We start from the raw sequence: 21,579 nt of genomic DNA, 5'->3' as shown, positions 1-21,579 counted from the left end.
TGTCCGGGGTGAGCCAGGTTTCAGTTAGGGCGAGCAGATGAAGGGAATGGGAGATGAAGAGATCGTGGATGAAGGCAAGTTTGTTGCAGATTGAGTGGGCGTTCCACAGGGCGCACGAGAAGGGGAGGGAGGAGGGGGGGAGGAGGGGAATAGGGATGAGATTGGAGATATCGCGGGAACGTTTGCATAGATGAGATGAGGACGAGGACAGGTGTGGGGGACCTGGGTTGGGATTGATGTCACCCGCGGATAGCAGAAGAAGGAGCAAGAGAGTGCGGAGAAGGGTGGGTGAGGAAGGGCGACGAAGGCGACGAAGACGGGATGCGCTTAGGAGGAAAGGGGAAGGGTTCATGGCAGGAAGGAGGTGCTGAAGGTTGAGAGCTAGGAAGGAGGAGGAAGACAGTAGGGATGGTGAGGTGGTGGGGGACAGGGGTAGGTAGGGGAGGGCGGAAGAGGACAGGGATGGGTAGTGAGATCGTGTGGTAGACAGCGGTGAGAGGGGGAAAAGATTAGGGAGGGACAGGGCAAGGAATAGGATGTGAATGGGGGCCATGGGTAGTGACTGAGGTGTTCAAGAGAAGGTAGGTGGGCTGGGAGACAGGCAGGTGAGGGTAAGCAGTCGGGCAGGAGAGTGATGAGCTGGTAGGAAGATGGGCTGGGAGGCAGGCAGGTTTCAGGGTGGGTGGTAGACAGTCAGGTGATTGGTGGTCAGTCAGTGATTGGCTAGTAGGCAGGTTGAGTGGCAGGCTGGAGTGGTCTGAAGCAGGAGCTGGCGGACTAGGACAAGCTGAAGCAGACAGACTGGAACAGGCTGGGACAAGCTGAAGCAGGCGGACTGGAACAGGCTGTATCAGGCAGACTGGAGCAAGCTGGCAGGAGCAGAGGGCCTGGAGTAAGGGAGTAGCTGGAGCAGGCAGGCTGTAACATGCTGGATCAAGTAGACAGGAACAGGTTGAGGCAGATGGACTGGAGCAAGCAGGGAGAGCAGGATCAGGCGGACTGGAACAAGCTGGATTAGGTGAGCTGGAACGAGCAAGCAGGAAGCTGGATTAGGCGGACTGGAGTACACAGGAAGAAGCTGGATCAGGCGAACTGGAGTAAGCAGGGAGATGCTGGAGCAGGCGGACTGGAGCAGGCAGGAAGAAGCTGGATCAGGCGGACTGGAGCAGGCAGGAAGAAGCTGGATCAGACGGACTGGAGCAGGCAGGAAGAAGCTGTACCAGGCGGACTGGAGGAGGCAGGAAGAAGCAGTGACAGGCGGACTGGAGCAGGCAGGAGGAAGCTGGATCAGGCGGACTGGAGCAAGCAGGAAGAAGCTGGATCAGGCGGACTGGAGTACACAGGAAGAAGCTGGATCAGACGGACTGGAGGAGGCAGGAAGAAGCTGTACCAGGCGGACTGGAGGAGGCAGGAAGAAGCAGTGCCAGGCGGACTGGAGCAGGCAGGAGGAAGCTGGATCAGGCGGACTGGAGCAGGCAGGAGGAAGCTGGATCAGGCGGACTGGAGCAAGCAGGAAGAAGCTGGATCAGGCGGACTGGAGCAGGCAGGAAGAAGCTGTACCTGGCGGACTGGAGCAGGCAGGAGGAAGCTGCATCAGGCGGACTGGAGCAAGCAGGAAGAAGCTGGATCAGGCGGACTGGAGCAGGCAGGAAGAGGCTGCATCAGGCGGGCTGGAGCAGGCAGGAAGAAGCTGGATCAAGCAGACTGGAGCAGGCAGGAAGAAGCTGTACCTGGCGGACTGGAGCAGGCAGGAGGAAGCTGCATCAGGCGGACTGGAGCAAGCAGGAAGAAGCTGGATCAGGCGGACTGGAGCAGGCAGGAAGAGGCTGCATCAGGCGGACTGGAGCAGGCAGGAAGAGGCTGCATCAGGCGGGCTGGAGCAGGCAGGAAGAAGCTGGATCAAGCAGACTGGAGCAGGCAGGAAGAAGCTGGTTCAGGCGGACTGGAGCAGGCAGGAAGAAGCTGCGTCAGGCGGAATGGAGCAAGCAGGAAGAAGTTGGATCAGGCGGACTGGAACAGGTAGGAAGAAGCCGGATCAGGCAGACTGGAGCAGGCAGGGAGAAGCCGGATCAGGCGGACTGGGACACGCAGGGAGAAGCCGGATCAGGGGGACTGGAACACGCAGGGTGAAGCCGGATCAGGGGGACTGGAACACGCAGGGTGAAGCCGGATCGGGTGGAGGCATGTTGCAGAATTGGCTGGGGTCGAGCATCGCGATGGCTGTGCAGCAGCAGCTCAGGGAATCAGCCTCCCAGACAGATGCCGCCCTGTGGTTCCTGACCTCACCGCTCTGTGCACTGGCCCTGCTGAATCACGGGGATCGCCAGCAGTGTAGGTCCACTGGGTACACAGCAGTGGTCACCGATGGACGCTCCTCCGCTGTCCACACAAGGGCCGCGCGAACTTGGCCGCCGTCCCCAACGCCCTGGTCGGCCAGCAAGCGTCTCAACCTGTGCACTGCGTCCAGGCCTTGCGATCTGCAACGCGCGCTCGGGCTGTTCCGGCCGGGGCGCACAGCGGCGGCACACAGGACCTCGGGCTCAGCGTGCACTGCAGACGCCGACGCGGGACTCTGAAGTTCGGGATCCCTCGGGTGTTTGGGCCCCGGCAGAGAGAGGCAGCGGGAGTCCTGGGACGGCCGGACGGCAAGGCAAGGGACAGGTCGCGACCACGCGGCCACGCGATCAGCCTCGGGTCGGTCACTCGCGCCGGAGGTCGATGAGGCCGTCGCGGTCCAGCGATCTACAACCTGGTTCCCACACAGCTCCGGTGCGGTCCGGTACGGCAGAGGATGGCAGAGGATGGCCCAGGATGGTCCAGGTGGGTCCAACTCCTCAGAACTTCAGGAGCCCGTTACGAGGCTCCTTACCTGTCGGCCATCTTGAGAAGAAGGACAGCTCAAATTAAGAACATTATCAAGACCCACTGGCCCATAATGCGGTTATATGGCATTTCCATTATGCCAAGGTTTGCGTATACAAGATTACGCAACCTGGGTGAATTACTTAAACATAAGGAGTATAGGATGATCCCAGCCAGTGACAGAGGACATTTCAGATGCCAAGGTTGTATCTATTGCCGGTATGCGTGGGTCATGCCATGCGTCACTCATCCGGTCACTAAGCGCACGATTTATCTGCGAGATAGAACAGACTGTGATACTGCGCAGGTTATTTATGGCACCCAATGCCCATGTTTACTATGGTACATAGGACAGACAAAAAGGAAAATCAAGCAGAGAATTGGGAAACATCTCAGTAATTTACGTACACATAAGAAGGAGGCTCTGCTTGTAAGCGACTGGGAGCTGAAGGGTCACCGTGAGAAAGAGCTAAAATTTGTAGTATTAGCTTGTGTTCGATTGGCACGGGGTGGTAACATTGTATCCAATTTACTCAGAAGAGAAGCGCAGTATATTTACAGCTGGCAGACTACATTTCCCAGAGGGCTCAACAAGGCCATCAATTGGTGGGCGGTCATTCACTTTTGATTGGTTTATTCAATGTATAAACTCCATTGCGCATGTGTCGGCGTTTTACCGACCTGGACGGGGACTGTGAACTGTATCTCACTGGCGGCCATTCCGTCAAGTAAGTCTTTATGTTATATAATTATTGAAATGTTTATTATTACTAAGCATCATAGTCAGTTGAACTAAGTTTTTATTTTCTAGATTTCGTTCTCCTGAGGAAGCCAGAGGGCGAAACATGTGACCACGTTTTGAGAGCGAGAGCAAGAATTTTTTAAAGAGATGGACACTTTAGAGCACAATGATGATTGCATAGCAAAAGAAAAATAAAAAAGAAGCACTTTAAAGAACTGAGACATCACACAGCTGTTCAGTGCATTCTATACGATTTGCACGTCGTCAGCTCAAGCTAAGTACAACTGTTACGAAATTTAAATGATACAACACAGAGGTAGGAAGGGAGGGCTATCGGTGCGATGATGCTGATAGGGTTGGTGATTTAGCTGCCTGACAGCTTCATTCACGAACTCAGTTCTGAGCACTGTTCACTTTAATTTTAATATTAATTTTGTTTAGCTGTAACTATTTTGCTTTATATTACACATCAAATTCTAGTGATTTAAACTGTAACAGGTTTCTATTTTATTTGTAAATCATTTTTATTGATGGTAACATAACCAGTACAAAATTGCAAGAGAACCACAAGCACATTATGTCTCCATTTGGCTGACATCGCCATACAGTTTTCCATTTTCTCCTCTACTCCTATCCCCCCCTCCTCCCATACCAACTCTAACCCTGTACTTATTCTGTGTTTCCATCTTGCTGAACATCAACCATGCGTGTGTAAGTATGCTTAACACAGTGTACAAAGGATGTGCGCAACAAAGTGTACAGTCAGGTGTCATCTAGAAAGTGCATAACATCTTATTACAGGAGGCTGATTGCCATTTAATACATTATACCACCAAGGGCCTTGTTTCTTATAGCCCTTCACCTAAAAGTATTGCCTCCACTTTATTTAATCTTTACTATTGATGGCAAAATACAGATACATTAAATCACTGTTATTATGGAAGAAATTCCATATGCTGCCATCACTAACCCTTGTATTTACTATATGTGAAATTTTATTGAGGTTATAACACCCTCAAACACACCTATATAATGAAACGTCCACTGGTATTTAACTTCTTCCAGTATGAACATTACCAACTTAACCTCAACATCTATTTAATGTATTATACTGCACAGTTCATCTACCCAAATTACGCCCTTCTCCCCCCCCCTTCCCACCCTCCCTAGAATTCCAAATTGCTACCAGGTACCTATTAGGTAATATTTACTTGTTTACATATTCAATATGGGTCCTTTTGCTGCTGGGGGCAATGTCAACCAAAACGGTGTCCAGATCTTACAAAAATCCGCTTCCTTGAGGCTGGCTGCAGTATCCACCACTCTCCTCTCAAATCTCATAAGGCAAACCATCTGACATCGCCAGTGTTGCAATGTCAGAGTTTTATTTGTAATCCATTCCAAAAGTATTGCCTTTTTTGCTATGGAGATCGCCCGGAGTGCAAAACCCCGATATCCCGCTGGTGTTGGAGCGACCAGTCTAGGGTTGCCAAATAACAAATGTAATTCATATCTCCATGCTGTGTGCCACATTAATGAAACATGCTTTAATATGTGCTTCCAAAAAGTTACTATGTTGGGGAATTGCCAGAACATATGACCCAATAGGACCCATTGTGTTCCGCACTTGGGACATGACCCATCAGGGGATGCTCCCATATGAAAAGCTCGCCTTGGTGAGATGTAGAGACGCAGGGCAAACTTGTAGTTCAACTCCCAGTGTGCCATCATTTTAACTGGACCACGGAGTGACAATATGTACGCTTTAAGCTCTGGACTCGAGATGTCGGTTCCTAGATCCAAACTCCAGGCTTGTGCTAACTTGCTGTAATCTAGTTCTGACACAGTATCTCTAATATGTCTGTGGTGCATTCTTAAAGTGACTTTATTCTGTGATTGCAAAGAGAACGCTGAGGATATCTCCTCCTGTACATCCTCTGTCAGCTCTGTCCATGGCAGCGATGTTACGTAATGTTTCATTTGGACGTAATGAAAAAAGTTCGCCTGCAAGCAGGGAAAGCTGGTTTTAAGGCATTCAAAAGGTTGAATGGGGCCTTCTTCAGTCAGTACCTGTGAGATGTAGGTCAGTCCATTTCTGTGCCATCGACGGAATGCACTATACAGCTGCCCAGGGGGAAAACCTGGGTTATCACATATAGCTATAAACGGGGTGACCCTTGCTGAGAAACGATGTAGTCTACAAATCCAGGCCCACACCGCCTTTGCGGTTGGGAGTATATGGGTCTCATTAAGTATTGGTGGTATCCGGCCTCCTCCCGTATGATGTAGACAGCTGAAATGAATTTCCTTTGTTAGTGCCATCTTTATCTCAGTAGCAGAAAAGTCTGAGGTGGCTCGATACCAATCTGTAATATGTCGCATCCCACATGCTATGGTGAGGTATCGGATGCTCAGGAGTCCCAGGCCTCCGTATTCCACCGGTATCTGAAGTGTGGTAATTCGCAAACGGGCCCTCCTCCCTTTCCACAGAAAAGTCTGCAAGTGCTTGTTCAGCTTCCGCTCATCCTCAGATTGGAGGAAGAGCGGTAGAAGTCCATCGTGGCACAATCACCATATTGTACAGGGCAATTCTACCCATTAAGGTGAGCGGATAGTCCTGCCACAATCGCAGCTGTAAGCACGTCTGATTCAATATTGGGGTCACATTAGCAATATACAGTTGTGTCAAATCCTGCGGTAAATATATCCCCAAATATTTAATCTTATCCTCCTCCCATATTAGGGATCTCCCTTCCACCCCCAGATGCCCCTCTCCAGGGTGCACCATTTTAACATCATATAGTATATATTTGGAGAAACCTTATATACCACATATATCCCCAGTGTACTTAGTTGAAGTTTACAATACCAGCACCATACGAATAAGTATGAGCCCATTACCTTTTTCTCTTATATGAATATGTTTTGAATTCGATGTGTAATTAAATAGATTGAGTTCATCGCAAAAATTAAAGTGATAATTTCTACATTTTACTTAGTAGTTACTTTGTACAGCTTTTGTAGGACAAAGGATTTTCAGCATATTGGTGTATACCAGAGAATACCTTCGCAAACTCAGAACATTGGCTGCCAAAACCACTTTGGAATTTTTTCCAATGAAGAAGTCAGTGGCCAAAATAGCGAATGATACATACCTGTAGCAGGTGTTCTCCGAGGACAGCAGGCTGATTGATCTCACGACTGGGTTGACGTCCACAGCAGCCCCTCCAACCGGAGCAAAAATCTCGCGGGAGGTCCCGAACGCAGGGCACGCCCACCGCGCATGCGCAGCCGTCTTCCCGCCCGTGCACGACAGTTCCCGCTCAGTTGAATGACAAGCAAAGGAATGAGGAAAAAACGCAACTCCAAAGGGGAGGAGGGAGGGTAGGTGAGAACAATCAGCCTGCTGTCCTCGGAGAACACCTGCTACAGGTATGTATCATTCGCTTTCTCCGAGGACAAGGTATACCTAGCTCTCAGGCTCACTCAAAACAAGAACCCAGGTAAATTGAACTTCGCAATGGTGAGGGCATAACAGAAATTGACTTACAAAGAACAACTAACTGAGAGTGCAGCCTGAACAGAATAAAATCGGGTCCAGGAGGGTGGAGTTGGATTCAAACCCCAAACAGATTCTGCAGCACCGACTGCCCGAACCGACTGTCGCGTCGGGTATCCTGCTGGAGGCAGTAATGTGATGTGAATGTGTGGACCGATGACCACGTTGCAGCCTTGCAAATCTCTTCAATAGTGGCTGACTTCAAGTGGGCCACCGACGCTGCCATGGCTCTAACACTATGAGCCGTGACATGACCCTCAAGAGCCAGCCCACCCTGGGCGTAAGTGAAGGAAATGCAATCTGCTAGCCAATTGGAGATGGTGCGTTTCCTGACAGCGAGCCCCTTCCTATTGGGGTCAAAAGAAACAAACAATTGGGCGGACTGTCTGAGGGGCTATGTCCGCTCCAGATAGAAGGCCAACGCTCGCTTGCAGTCCAATGTGTGCAACTGACGATCAGCAGGGTGGGTATGTGGTCTGGGAAAGAATGTTGGCAAGACGATTGACTGGTTAAGATGGAACTCCGACACCACCTTTGGCAGGAACTTAGGGTGAGTGCGGAGGACTACTCTGTTATGATGAAATTTAGTATACGGAGTATGGGCTACCAGGGCTTGAAGCTCACTGACTCTACGAGCTGAAGTAACTGCCACCAAGTTAATGACCTTCCAGGTCAAGTACTTCAGATGGCAGGAATCCAGTGGCTCAAAAGGAGGTTTCATCAGCTGGGTGAGGACGACGTTGAGATCCCAGGAGGCTTGACAGCGGGCTTTCACAAAAGCAAGCCTCTCATGGATTGAACGACTAAAGGCTCTCCAGAGATGGCTTTACCCTCTACACGATAATGGTAAGCACTAATTGCACTAAGGTGATTCCTTACTGAGTTGGTCTTGAGATCAGACTCTGATAAGTGTAGAAGGTATTCAATAAGATTGTGTGCAGGACAAGAACGAGGTTCTAGGGCCTTGCTCTCACACCAAACGACAAACCTCCTCCACTTGAAAAGGTAACTCTTTTTAGTGGAATCCTTTCTAGAGGCAAGCAAGACACGGGAGACTCCCTCAGACAGACCCAATGAAGCAAAATCTACGCCCTCAACATCCAGGCCGTGAGAGCCAGAGACTGAAGGTTGGGGTGCAGAAGCGCTCCGTCGTTCTGCGAAATGAGAGTTGGAAAACACTCCAATCTCCACGGTTCTTCAGAGGACAACTTCAGAAGAAGAGGGAACCAGATCTGACGGGGCCAAAAGGGCGCGATCAGAATCATGGTGCCGTGGTCTTGCTTTAGCTTTAGTAAGGTCTTCCCCACCAAAGGTATGGGAGGATATGCATACAGGAGACCGTTCCCCCAATGGAGGAGAAAGGCATCTGACACCAGTCTGCCGTGTGCCTGAAGTCTGGAACAGAACTGAAGCAGCTTGTGATTGGTCTGGGAGGCGAAAAGGTCCACCGACGAAGTGCCCCACTCTTGGAAGATCTTGCGTACCACTCTGGAATGGAGCGACCACTCGTGCGGTTGCATGAATCTGCTCAGCCTGTCGGCCAGACTGTTGTTTACGCCTGCCAGGTATGTGGCTTGGAGAAGCATACCAAACTGGCGTGCCCAACGCCACATCCTGACGGCTTCCTGACACAGAGGGCGAGATCCGGTGTCCCCCCTGCTTGTTGATGTAATACATTGCAACCTGATTGTCTGTCCGAATTTGGATAATTTGGTAGGACAGCCGATCCCTGAAGGCCTTCAGTGTGTTCCAGACTGCTCGGAGCTCCAGGAGGTTGATCTGAAAATCTTGTTCCTGGGGGGACCACACCCCCTGGGTGTGGAACCCATTGACATGAGCTCCCCACCCCAGGCGAGATGCATCCGTCGTCAGCACTTTTGTGGGCTGCGGAATTTGGAATGGGCGTCCCAGGGTCAAATTGGTCTGAATTGTCCACCAGCGCAGCGAATTGCGGCAACTGATGGACAGGCGGATGACATCTTCTAGATTCCTGGTGACGGCAACACTGGGAAGCTAGGGTCCATTGAGCAGATCTCATGTGAAGACGAGCCATGGGAGTCACATGGACTGTAGAGGTCATATGGCCCAGGAGTCTCAATATCTGCCGAGCTGTGATCTGCTGAGACGCTCTGGTCTGGGAAGCGAGGGACAGGAGATTCTGAGCTCTCGCCTCGGGAAGATAGGCCTGAGCCGTCTGAGAATTCAGCAGAGCTCCTATGAATTCCAGAGATTGACTGGCTGGAGATGGGACTTCGGGTAATTTATCATAAACCCCAGCAGCTCCAGAAGTTGAATAGTGCACTGCATGGACCGAAGAACTCCTGCCTCTGAGGAGCTCTTTACAAGTCAATCGTCGAGATACGGGAACACGTGCACCCTCAGCTTGCGTAGATACGCCGCAACCACCACGAGACACTTGCAGAGGCGAGCCCAAAGGGCAGCATACAATACTGAAAGCGACGTGTTCCCAGACGGAATCGGAGATACTGTCTGTGAACTGGCAGTATCGGGATGTGAGTGTAAGCGTCCTTTAAATCCAGGGAACATAGCCAATCGTCTTTCTGAATCATGGGTAGAAGGGTGCCCAAGGAATGCATCCTGAACTTTTCCTGCACCAGATACTTGTTCAGGCCTCTCAGGTCTAGGATGGGGCGCATCCCCCCTGTTTTCTTTTCCACAAGGAAGTACCTGGAATAGAATCCCTGCCCTTCCTGCCCGGGTGGTACGGGCTGGACCGCATTGGCGCTGTGAAGGGCGGAGAGTTCCTCTGCAAGTACCTGCTTGTGATGGGAGCTGAAGAATTGAGCTCCCGGTGGACAATTTGGTGGGGTGGAGACCAAATTCAGGGTGTATCCGCACCGCACTATTTGAAGAACCCACTGGTCGGAGGTTACAAGAGGCCACCTTTGGTGAAAAACTTTCAACCTCCCCCCGACCGGCAGGCCGTCCGGCATGGCTACTTTGATGGCGGCTATGTTCCCATGGATCCAGTCAAAAGCTCGTCCCCTGCTTTTGCTGTGGAGGCGCAGGGGGCTGCTTAGGCGCACGCTGTTGACGGGAACGAGCGTGCTGGGACTGTCCCTGAACCTGAGGAGGCCTTCAGGCTGGCTGGGTGTACCTACACTTGTTGTAGGCGTAGGGTGCAGCCTGCCGGGTCCGGGAAAAACATCCACCTGCGGAGGTGGATGCTGAAGGCGCCCGGTGGGAGAGCTTGTCGAGAGCTGTTTCCCGCTGGTGTAGTTGGTCCACCAACTGCTCGACCTTCTCACCAAAAATGTTATCCCCCCGGCAAGGGACATCCGCCAGCCGCTGCTGGGTGCGGTTGTCCAGGTCAGAGGCACGCAGCCAGGAGAGTCTGCGCATCACTATACCTTGGGCCGCAGCTCTGGATGCCATATCACAAGTGTCATAGATACCCTGGACAGGAATTTTCTGCACGCCTTCAGCTGCCTGACCACCTCCTGAAATGGTCTTGAATGCTCCGGGGGGAGCTTGTCAACCAGGTCCGCCAGTTGCCGCACATTGTTCCGCATGTGGATGCTCGTGTAGAGCTGGTATGATTGTATTCTGGTCACAAGCATGGAAGATTGGTAGGCCTTCCTCCCAAACGAGTCCAGAGTGCGAGACTCCCGCTCAGGGGGTGCCGAGGCGGTATCCCTCGAACTCCGTGCTCTCTTGAGAGCAAAGTCCACGACCGCAGAGTCATGAGGCAATTGAGGCCGCATCAACTCCGGGTCTGAGTGGATTCTGTATTGGGACTCCGCTTTCTTGGGAATGGTGGGATTAGATAATGGCTTCAACCAGTTCTGAAGCAGTGTCTCCTTCAGGACATTGTGCAACGGTACCATGGAAGACTCTGTAGGTGGTGATGGATAGTCGAGGACTTCGAGCATCTCCGCCCTCAGCTCATCCACAGTAACCACTGGGAAGGGAATGCTGATAGACATGTCCCGAACAAAAGAGGCAAAGGAGAGGCTCTCAGGAGGCGAGAGCTTCCTCTCCGGTGAAGGTGTGGGGTCGGAGGGAAGGCCCACAGACTCCTCGGAGGAGAAATAGCTGGGGTCCTTCTCCTCCCCCCACGAGGCCTCCTCCTCGGTGTCAGACATGAGCTCTCTCAGCTCAGACCGCAACCGGGCCCGTCTCGACTGCGAGGAACCACGTCCTCGATGATGGCATCGAGAGGTGGACTCCCACGCCGGCGGGGACGAAGCTCCCTCCATCGACGTCAACGGGGATTCCACCTGAGTGGCAATCGACACCGGTGCCGTCGAAGACCTCATCACCGGACCAGAGCCCACCGGCGCCTCCATCAACGGCACCAAGGGCGCAAGCACCCTTGGTGCCGTCAGGGCCTGGCGCATCAGCCCTTCCAGGATCCCCGGAAGGATGGCTCGGAGGCAATCGTCTAGGCCCGCTGTCGGGAAAGGCAGGGGAGCCAGTGTGGGCGTTGGTGCTGGAAGCTGCCCGGGTCCAGGAGACGGTACAGAGGTGCCCAACGACCTGCGCATCGACACCTCTTCGACAGAGGGGGAGCGCTCCTCCTGGCACTGCCGCTTCCTGGGGGGTCGAGTCTTCTCTCGACATCCCGGCGCTGCCTGTCCCTTGTGCCGTGGATGACCGATGACGGTGTTTCTTGGCAGCTTTTTTCCGATGCCTGTCATTGGCGCTCCGCGGCATAGACGAGGAGGAGGTGGAGTCTCCACGGCCTCGAGGTATCGGATCCAACAGGGTTCGGTCCCGATGGATGTGAGCAGCGGGAGTGGCCGGGGCGGATTGCCCATGTGGCCGCTCACCACCGCCGTCGCTGGCAGGTCGTCGGGCCAAGGGAACCTGTGCTCCTGGGGTCGATGCCATAGTTGGCGCCGACGACGTCATCGGTACCGGTACCGAAGACCCGGCCGTCGACACCGATGCCTTCGAGGTTGACGTCGAAGGGCCGGCGCAAGTTCCAAAAAGACGGTCTCGAAGAACTTCCCTCGCCATCTGCGTCCGCTTCCGTAAGCCGAGACACAAGGTGCACGCCTTGGAATTATGCTCCGGGCCGAGGCACTGGAGGCACCAAGCGTACCAGTCTGCGAGATCTGCCAGCCGTACCGACCACACTTTTTAAATCCGCTCGGGACCTTCGAGGACATCGACGGAAAAATTGCGTCGGCGAAATCAAAATCGTTGATGGTGGCAGTGAGAAGCACACCAGAAAAAAAGAAACGACCGCGTGGCCACAAGGACATGACGAGGCGACCCCGCGACTAAACAACAACGAGGGGAAACTTCTTTTTTTTTTTACGAAAGGGCGCGAACGCGCAACAACAAGAAAATAAAGCACGGACTAGGCCGCAAACCGGTTTTCCGGGGCTGACAAGGAGAGGGACTAAGACACGTCTCTCTCCAGCGCGGAAAGCAAAAAACTGAGCGGGAACGGTCGCGCACGGGCGGGAAGACGGCCGTGCATGCGCGGTGGGCGTGCCCTGCGTGCGGGACCTTCTACGAGATTTTTGCTCCGGTTGGAGGGGCTGCCGTGGACGTCAACCCAGTCATGAGAACAAGCAGCTTGCTTGTCCTCGGAGAATGGTAAGGACAACAGTTTTGATCAAGTGGTCATTGGTTTTGTAGGAATTCAACACCAATGCTTAAATTCAAAATTCAGCACTAGGAATATCATTTTTGACAACTCTGAAAATGATAGTAAACAATCATCATACATTATAGCACCTTTGAAACTAACACTGCAAACAAATACTTACTGTATTGTCTCACTCTTCGGTAAATGATGAATACAGCAAGCCCAATAAGACACAGTGCCACTACCGCTCCAATCATAACACCTGTCAACTTTTGTTCAAAAGAAAAAGAAAGAAGGAAAGAAAGAAATAATACATTAACTGTAAAAGGTGAAGTGAAGGTGACAAAAACAGACTGCTTGTAGAACGTCTATAATACATGATGTTCTCACTCTGGAGCCAAGATACAAATAAGATGCTCCATTGAGAAAGCCAGGTACATTACAGTACAATACAGTACCTAAGGGAAGATTTCTTTACTTTTAGCATTTATAAGGTGCCCTTATCAAAGCATCTTTCAAAAACAAATCACAACAGCAGTGTTTCATGGTAAGCAAGAAAAGAAAAGAATCAGATAATGACAAACTAAGCATCAGGATAGGCAGGTCTGAAAATAATCCACAGGAATGTATACAACTGAAGAACCAGGCGGTCTTGAATGCATACTGAAAGTCTGCACCAACCACAGGAGAAGAGAGATTAAAATAAAGGATCATTCTAGCCTTCTTTCCCCATGAGGAAAGGACAATAGGAAGAAGCTCATCTCAATCAAAAGGGGGAATGAACATGAATGAAACAAGGAACAAGAGCAGAAAGATAGAGGGAGCACAGGCTTGAATGCATCAACACTATTACAAGACATTTCAGCTCAGTCTTACTTGACAAGACATCAGTGTAAATGGACAAGAAATTGAGTAGGTTAAACACCCACAGCAAGAAAGGCTTAGGAACATGTGTATGGCACAATTATAGACAGCAACAGGAGTGGGACAAAGTACAATTCGACAAACTATAAATCAAGTCAAGGAAGATTATGGTAATTGAAAGCACAGACACATCTTGATTCTTGCCCACAAGATACAGCACTCAGGGTTGCCCTTGTTTCTATTTCCATTGCTCATACCATACATTCCGACTCAATCACTTCATTCATCACAACATTCTTTCTTGACGGTGCCCTCCTTCCACCAGATCAGCCTTGCAACTACATGGTCCCCCCTATTTATGAAGCAATCCACCACTGAGCATCTGGGCAGAACCTTCCCATTCTTGATTTAAATCAGGTGTAAAAACACATCTTTCTCTGGAACCTTTAATGCTTGACCCATATGTATGTTACTGCCCAGCTCTAGATGCAGAATTCATGCCGTCTGTGTGCATGCTGTGCTCAATGACTTAATTTTGTTGTAGTTCCTTTCCTACTTTTCTGTTTTTTTTGCAAATTGTAAACTGCCTCGATGATTCTAACAATTGGCGATATATCAAATGGTGAATAAATTTGGAAACGTAGGTTCTGTATCACAAAAGGCACCAAAACCTTTTGCTGCATCAAAGAGAAGAAATGTGGGGAAAGGGGCAAGACCAGAAGGGATGTCAGAAAACCGGAAGGCAGCAAAGCAAGAGAAACTTCTAGTTTTGAAGAGCTTTATGAACAGAACACATGTATTCAGAAAGAGAGCAGCTACGTACAAAGGAATGAAGATGCTGGAAAAGCATCACCCAAACCTTTACAATGCACACTATTTACAAGAAGTTCTGAGAAGCTCTGAGAGTGAACATTTTGCCTTGTGCATTGGGAACTTAAAGATTGGAGTTTAAAGGAGGAAATGTAGGTTAGTGATAAGCAGAATAAAAATATAAAAAAGCAAACGTTATCATACTCTTTTCCCCCTAGTTTTAAAACTTCAAATTTATAGCACAGCATTAATTGATAGCCTCTAGCAGGAACTGCAGGACCTAGTGCTGCATTGGAGGAGGGATGTCTCCTAGAAGGAGAGCATCACCCTGGTGAAGTAGGAAGTACTCCTGTAGCCAGGACCTGCCCACCAGGGGATGTACTATCCTCTCGCACCGAGGATATGTTTCCAAGAAATTCTGCCCAGGAGGGATGGGTTAGGATGGCTGCTCTAGTTGGTGATTCGATCATTAGGCAGATAGATAGCTGGGTGGCTGGTGGACACGAGGATCACCTGGTGACTTTCCTGCCTGGTGTGAAGGTGGTGGGCCTCACGCGTCACCTAGACAGGAACTTAAGACAATGCTGGGGAGGAGCCGGCTGCCTTAGTACATATGGGTACAGACTAAAAAAAAAAGCAGACTGATTAAAATAAATAAAAATATTTAAAAAAAATACTTTATTGAAACAAAACCCAGAGGTAAAAGTAAAAACAATACCCGACATGGCCACATTTCGCCCTCAGGCTGCATCAGGGGTAAAACTACAAAATAAAAACATAGATATGAAGTCATCATGTTTACACAGCATGTATATATATATCACAAAAATAAAAGCATATTCTAAACATCCATAATATCACTTATAATCAAATGACAATAGAATAAAATTAGATATCAAAATAATTAATACTGTAATAAAATTAGTACATTTAGATATACTGAAACAGGAAAATTAAGAACAAAAGTAAAAAATCAAAACATATATAAGGAGAGGTGGATATAATGTTACTGAAAGCATACAAATTAAATGTATAGTATAGCGTACACATGTGTTATATATGTACATGATGAGTAAACATGATGACTTCATATCTATATTTTTATTTTGTAGTTTTACCCCTGATGCAGCCTGAGGGCGAAACATGGCCACGTCGGGTATTGTTTTTACTTTTACCTCTGGGTTTTGTTTCAATAAAGTATTTTTATATATTTTTATTTATTTTATATTTGTATCAGTCTGCTTTTTTTTAGTCTGTATCTACTTTAGCAAGTAGACTGTTGCCTTTTTCTTTTATTTTTGGTCTATTTGAGAGGCAAGATGTCCCATTCACCATGGCGTAACATCATCAGCTTTACTGATGCAGATTTACAGGATCTTTTACCCAAAGAAACTTTCTTTGAGAAAAGTTCAAATGAACTTGATCAGATGAACCATTGGGAAGAGGCCATTAAATTGAATAAGAGACTAGTGCGTACCGAACTACATTCTCTCACCCTGTTGGAGTATTGCCAGACAAAATGATCCCGAGAGGACTAAGAGTGAATAAAGAATCCAAGATGTATAATGAAGACGCTGATTTTTTACTGAAATGGGAGGCAATTCTCAACAAGTGTTCTCTGGACTTAATGATCTTGATTATTCAGACAGCTAATAAGAAAACGGAGAAGATTAAGGCAGATCTTGCTAACGAGTTAGTTGTCTTGAAAGAGAATGACTGATGTTTTAAAGATCTATTTGAAGATTTTAATTTACAGCTAGAAAGATTCAAGAAGGATGTTAAAAGTGGTAAATATGATAAGTATAAAAGAGATGAATTTGACTATAGATATGGTAAGGTATATCCATGGCATCAGAAGAATAACAAGCCTAGATATTATGAAAACAGAAATAGGAATTTTAATTTTAATAATGAGAAAATGAGAAATAATATTGAACACCAGAGTCCAACCACTGAGCGGAAATCTAAGAGAATAAGGAGCGATAATGAGGAGGTCTTTGACGCATCAGCTCCCTTATTCACAACACCCACCAGACTGAATCTATCAGAGCAGGTTTTTCAATTGTGGAAGATTTGGAAGAAAGGCTCGGTTACGGATCAACCAGTAATACACAAAGAACAGGGGGGTCATTTACCATATTACACAGGGAGGGGGAGGGGAGGAAGGAGATGAAGAGGAAATTCTATGAACAGACAATCCTTGAACAGACAACCCAACAACAGGAATATGTTTCAACATACAAGGCCAATAGAAGACTATTGGAAGTAATGTATGCCAATGGTTTTAACTCGGTAGCCTTTTCAGGATGTACAAATAATACAGACATGTCTGTATCAGATACTGAAATACATCTGACCAAATCACTGATAGGAGGGTACCATAAACCACAGAATGTCATTAATTTGTCCAAAAGGAATCTAAGTCAAAGTGAGCTGTCCATTTTGAACAAAGGTCTATCATTTATACCGACACCACACTATAATGCCTTAAACACACGAGTAGATCTGTTCAAATTAACTAGAAAATTACGCATTTTAGAATTTTTTCAAATACAAAAACATCTACTACAGAGAATTCAGTTATTAGAAAAAAATAGTATGTGGGTGCCTCCAACTCAAATGAATCCAATGATTCAAGCCTTTGAAAGAATGGTCCTTAAAGATGTAGACACCTTGGAAAAAAATGAAAAGAAACCCATATTACAATATAACTAGAGAAGAGAAAAAAAGCTATTGAAGCACTGAAAAATGACAACAGTATTGTAATTAAACAAGCCGATAAGGGAGGAGCAGTAATGATAATGGAAAAAGAACAGTATGTCAAAGAAATCAGGAGACAGCTAAGTGACATGAGTTTCTATTTACCACTACCTAGGTACCGATCGCTTTGAAATCGAAAATAGACTCCCTTATATCTTTGGGTTTACAAGCTGGTTTTTTGACAGCCAAGGAAGACAAGTTTTTGAAAGTAGATCACCCGCGTACACCTGTGATTTACTTATTATCCAAGATACATAAATCTTTAAAGGATCCTCCAGGAAGACCTATAGTCTCTGGGATAGGTTCTCTGTTTGAACCCCTATCGAAATTTACTGACATGTTCCTTAGACCTCTGATTCCCCTCATCCCATCCTATGTTAGGGGCTCATCACATATCATCAACACACTAAATGGGTTAAAAATCACAAACAATGACATTCTTCTAGTAACGTTTGATGTTGAGTCACTGTATACTAATATTCCACAAGATGAGGCTCTGTTAGTAATCAATAAAGCACTGACTTATAGAACAACGTTCAAAAAGATACCTAAAGAATTCATTATGCAATTGATTATGTTAGCCTTAAAAGAGAATTTTTTCGTTTTCAAAGGCAGATATTATAAACAGGTGAAAGGGACAGCTAAGGGGGCAACGGTGGCCCCCTCATTAGCCCACCTTTTTATGGCACATTTCGAACAATGATACATACAGAATAATCCTTATAAAGAACATACCGTGATATGGAAGAGATTTATTGACGATATCGTGATAAGGGAAGGCGGTGAAGCTGTACTAACAGAATTCTTTGAATGGTTGAATGCGAGGGATAAAAACCTGAAGTCCCAAATGAACTACAATAAGAAAGAGATACCCTTCTTAGACATAAAAAAACAATTTAGATATGGTAAATTTATGACCACATTATATCGGAAACCAACAGACAGGAACAAACTGCTGCAATATGATAGCTGTCATAGCCAACTACTTAAGAGCAATCTATCTCCCCTTTAGTCAGTTTCTGAGAGTGAACAAACTGTGTTCAGATAATAAAGAGTGTAAAAGACAGATGAAGATAATGGCCAATAGATTTATACAAAGAGTATATCCAAAAAAAATATATAAAAGAAGGATTCCTTAGAATGTCGTAACAACAAAGACACGACCTTCTCCATACTAGTACTGATGTTAATATTAGAAAACAAAATAAAATTGTATGCACTTTGTATTTTGACCATATGTCATGAGATTTAATTAAGATATTTAGAAAGCATTGGTCGCTGGTTCAAAGTATACCTTACTTTTCTAATAAAGAATTGCTGATAGCATTTAAAAGGAACAAGAATCTAAAAGATAGTCTTGCACCGTCTGCATTGCCAGTACCAACAAGAATTGACCCAGTGTGGGGACACTATCCATGTTTAAGTTGTTCCTACTGTTCTGTTAATTTGAAGTCACAATTCTTTATCTACCCTAGGACAGGAGAAAGATTTGAATTAAAACAATATTCTAACTGTAAGACCTCTCAGGTGGTGTATGCAGTGATCTGTCCATGCGGACTGGTATATATTGGGAAAACTATTAGGGCATTTAATAAACGTATTGCTGAACACAAAAGTGCTATAAAAAGAAATATACCAGAAAAACCATCAGTGGAACACATGTATGCTTTGAAGCATGGTTTTGAAGAACTGAGGTTTCGGGGTTACAGCGTCCGTCAGCAGCGGTAAAAGGCATGCAGGCGCGGCCCTTCTCTCTCTCTCAGCTCTGGTCCCGCTCTCATTTCCTGTTTCCGCAAGGGCGGGACCAGAGCTGAGAGAGAGAGAGAAGGGCCGTGCATGCACGCTTTTTACTGCTGCTGCCGACCGCCGTAAACCCAAATTGGTAAGTGAAGATGACTTTTAAACTTCGGAGGGAGGGGGCCTGGAACTGGGAGGGAAGGAGGGAGGAAGGGAGGGACGACGAAACCCTCATGTGTGTGACGTCGCGTTCCGTTGCCTGGCAACTCTGCAGCGTTCCCTTCCAGTGATTAGTCACTGCTGCTGGTGACGAACCAGGAAGCACGCAAACGTCAGGACAGGACATGGATACAGCAGGTATGTACACATTTAATTTAAAATTTTGAAAACTCATTAAATGCTTAAGCGTGTGTACGCTATACTATACATATAATTTTTATGCTTTCAGTAACATTATATCCATCTCTCCTTATATATGTTTTGATTTTTTACTTTTGTTCTTAATTTCTCCTGTTTCAGTATATCTAAATGTACTAATTTTATTATTGTATTAATTATTTTGATATCTAATTTTTTCTATTGTCATTTGATTATAAGTGATATTATGGATGTTTAGAATATGCTTTTAGTTTTGTGATATATATGTACATGATGTGTAAACATGATCACTTCATATCTATGTTTTTATTTTGTAATTTTACCCCCGACGCAGCCTGAGGGTGCAAACGTGGCCACGTCGGTATTGTTTTTACTTTTACCTTTGGGTCATTCCATGTCAAGTGGTCTGGTGGTCCCTGCTCGACCATCACGGATTTCGATGAAGTTTTCTGTGAACATTCATACATGTCCCCAATGAACACTGGTAAAGTTTTACGTTCGCTGATGCAATACTTGCTGAGATATAGTAATCTGTTTGACCCCATACTGCAGCCTTCTATGGTATGACTCTGAGATTTCGGCAACTTTGAGACACTGTATGTCCGGCAATATTTTGTTGAGAGAAACAAAACTTGGCCATCTTGTACAACATTTTGCGCTCTATTAAACAAAACAATTAAAAAATCTTCATGAGCGATTTCCATGAAGAAAACTTGGAGCAAACTTGGTCCGAAAAATTTGCGGCACAAAAAAAATTGTAAAGTTAGGCTTTTTATATCTCTGGAATTAAAGGTGTGATAAACGTGAAACTTTGCACACAACAACTTATCAACACAAGGTTTTCGAATATAAAATTTCATTCTCCTAATATTTTCCATTAGTTCACAAATTGAGAGTAAAGTTGATGATTTTTGCAAAAACGCCCAAAATAGGGTATTTTTAGCCCACTTTTACAAAAAAAGACCTTCTGGAAACGCTTTTAAATCATTTTCATTAGAAAGAGCATGTTTCAAACCCCTTAAAAAGTAGGGGTTTTTTTTGTTACATATGTACCCCGCGCTTTCCCACTCATGGCAGGCTCAATGCGGCTTACATGGGGCAATGGAGGGTTAAGTGACTTGCCCAGAGTCACAAGGAGCGCTGGCATATAAGGCCCTAGAAATAGGGACAAAGTTGAGGACGTTGCTATCGCACGCTGCTATCGCAACATCACATGCACCATCCATCAGAATGTTAAGCTTATGCTACAAGGTGCCAACATTAAAGAAGACTACAAGATGCTCATGGGAAAGGCAGTTTGCGATCTGGACGCTAAAGATTGTATGTTGCAGCAATGCCAAAACTGTCCTGGTGAAGAGGCACTGATAGCATATTTGGAAGAAATATTTGAGGACTGGGACTCAGAAGAATCAATAGAATTCAAAAAATGGGTTCATACTGACCGTGACACGCTCGAAACACATGTTCTCACTGTTGACAACTTTATTGAAAAACTCGCTAGCAAAATTTGGAAACTGACTCTCCACCACTTTATTTCAAAACATCAAAGCGAATATTTGAAGTCATTAAAAGCTGGCCTAAAAGAAACCAAACTTATCGTACTGATGGATTTTGCGCAGAATTACTCGTTTGTTGTCCAAGACACTGCTCAAGGCTTTCACTGGGAGAATTCACAATGCACAGTGCATCCATTCGTCGCTTATTATATCAATAAAGATGGCGTGCTGCAAATTGTCAACTGCTGCATAATTTCTGATCATATGCAACATGATACGGTTTCCGTGCACATGTTCATTCGGAAGTTGATTGAGCTTTTGACGAATAAAACGAAGATTACAAGAATATACTACTTTAGAGACAGTTCAGCAGCACAATACAAAAATTACAAAAATTTAATCAATCTGTGCAGTCACAAGAATGATTTTGAAATTGAGGCCGAATGGAACTTTTTTGGCACGAGTCATGGCAAGTCATCATGTGATGGAGTCGGTGGCACGACTAAACGTTTGGCTGCTCGAGCCAGCCTCCAGCGACCATTAACCGACCAAATACTGACGCCAATAGATCTGTTTAACTTTTGTGACAAAAACATTCATGGAATTAAATATATGTATGTTCCGACTGAAGAAATCCAAGAAAACAGGTTGCTGCAAGAAGAAAGCTGCACAATAGCTGGCACAAGAGATCATCACCAGTTTGTGCCAGTTGATTCGAATTCGATTTCTGTCAGCAGAGTTTCAAATGACACGATTAACTTTGTGGCCAAAATTTCCGATATCGTCGATCCTAATTTAAAATTGGCCA

The 21,579-nt window shown here is 46.6% G+C and overlaps 1 protein-coding gene across 1 annotated transcript in view; it reads right to left on the bottom strand.

Annotated features, from left to right (window-relative positions):
- PNPLA7 (patatin like phospholipase domain containing 7) overlaps positions 1-21,579 on the bottom strand; it is a 2,530,065-nt gene that overhangs the window by 2,157,036 nt on the left and 351,450 nt on the right. Inside the window, exon 5 of the mRNA XM_030206608.1 lies at positions 12,908-12,995. Coding sequence (XP_030062468.1) covers positions 12,908-12,995 — 88 coding nt within the window. The remainder of the gene's footprint in view (positions 1-12,907; positions 12,996-21,579) is intronic.

This window comes from Microcaecilia unicolor, chromosome 6 (genome assembly GCF_901765095.1).
Source record: "Microcaecilia unicolor chromosome 6, aMicUni1.1, whole genome shotgun sequence".
NCBI lineage: Eukaryota > Metazoa > Chordata > Amphibia > Gymnophiona > Siphonopidae > Microcaecilia > Microcaecilia unicolor.
Note: the sequence above shows the minus strand (reverse complement) of the source record. Positions and strands in the feature narration are given on the sequence as shown.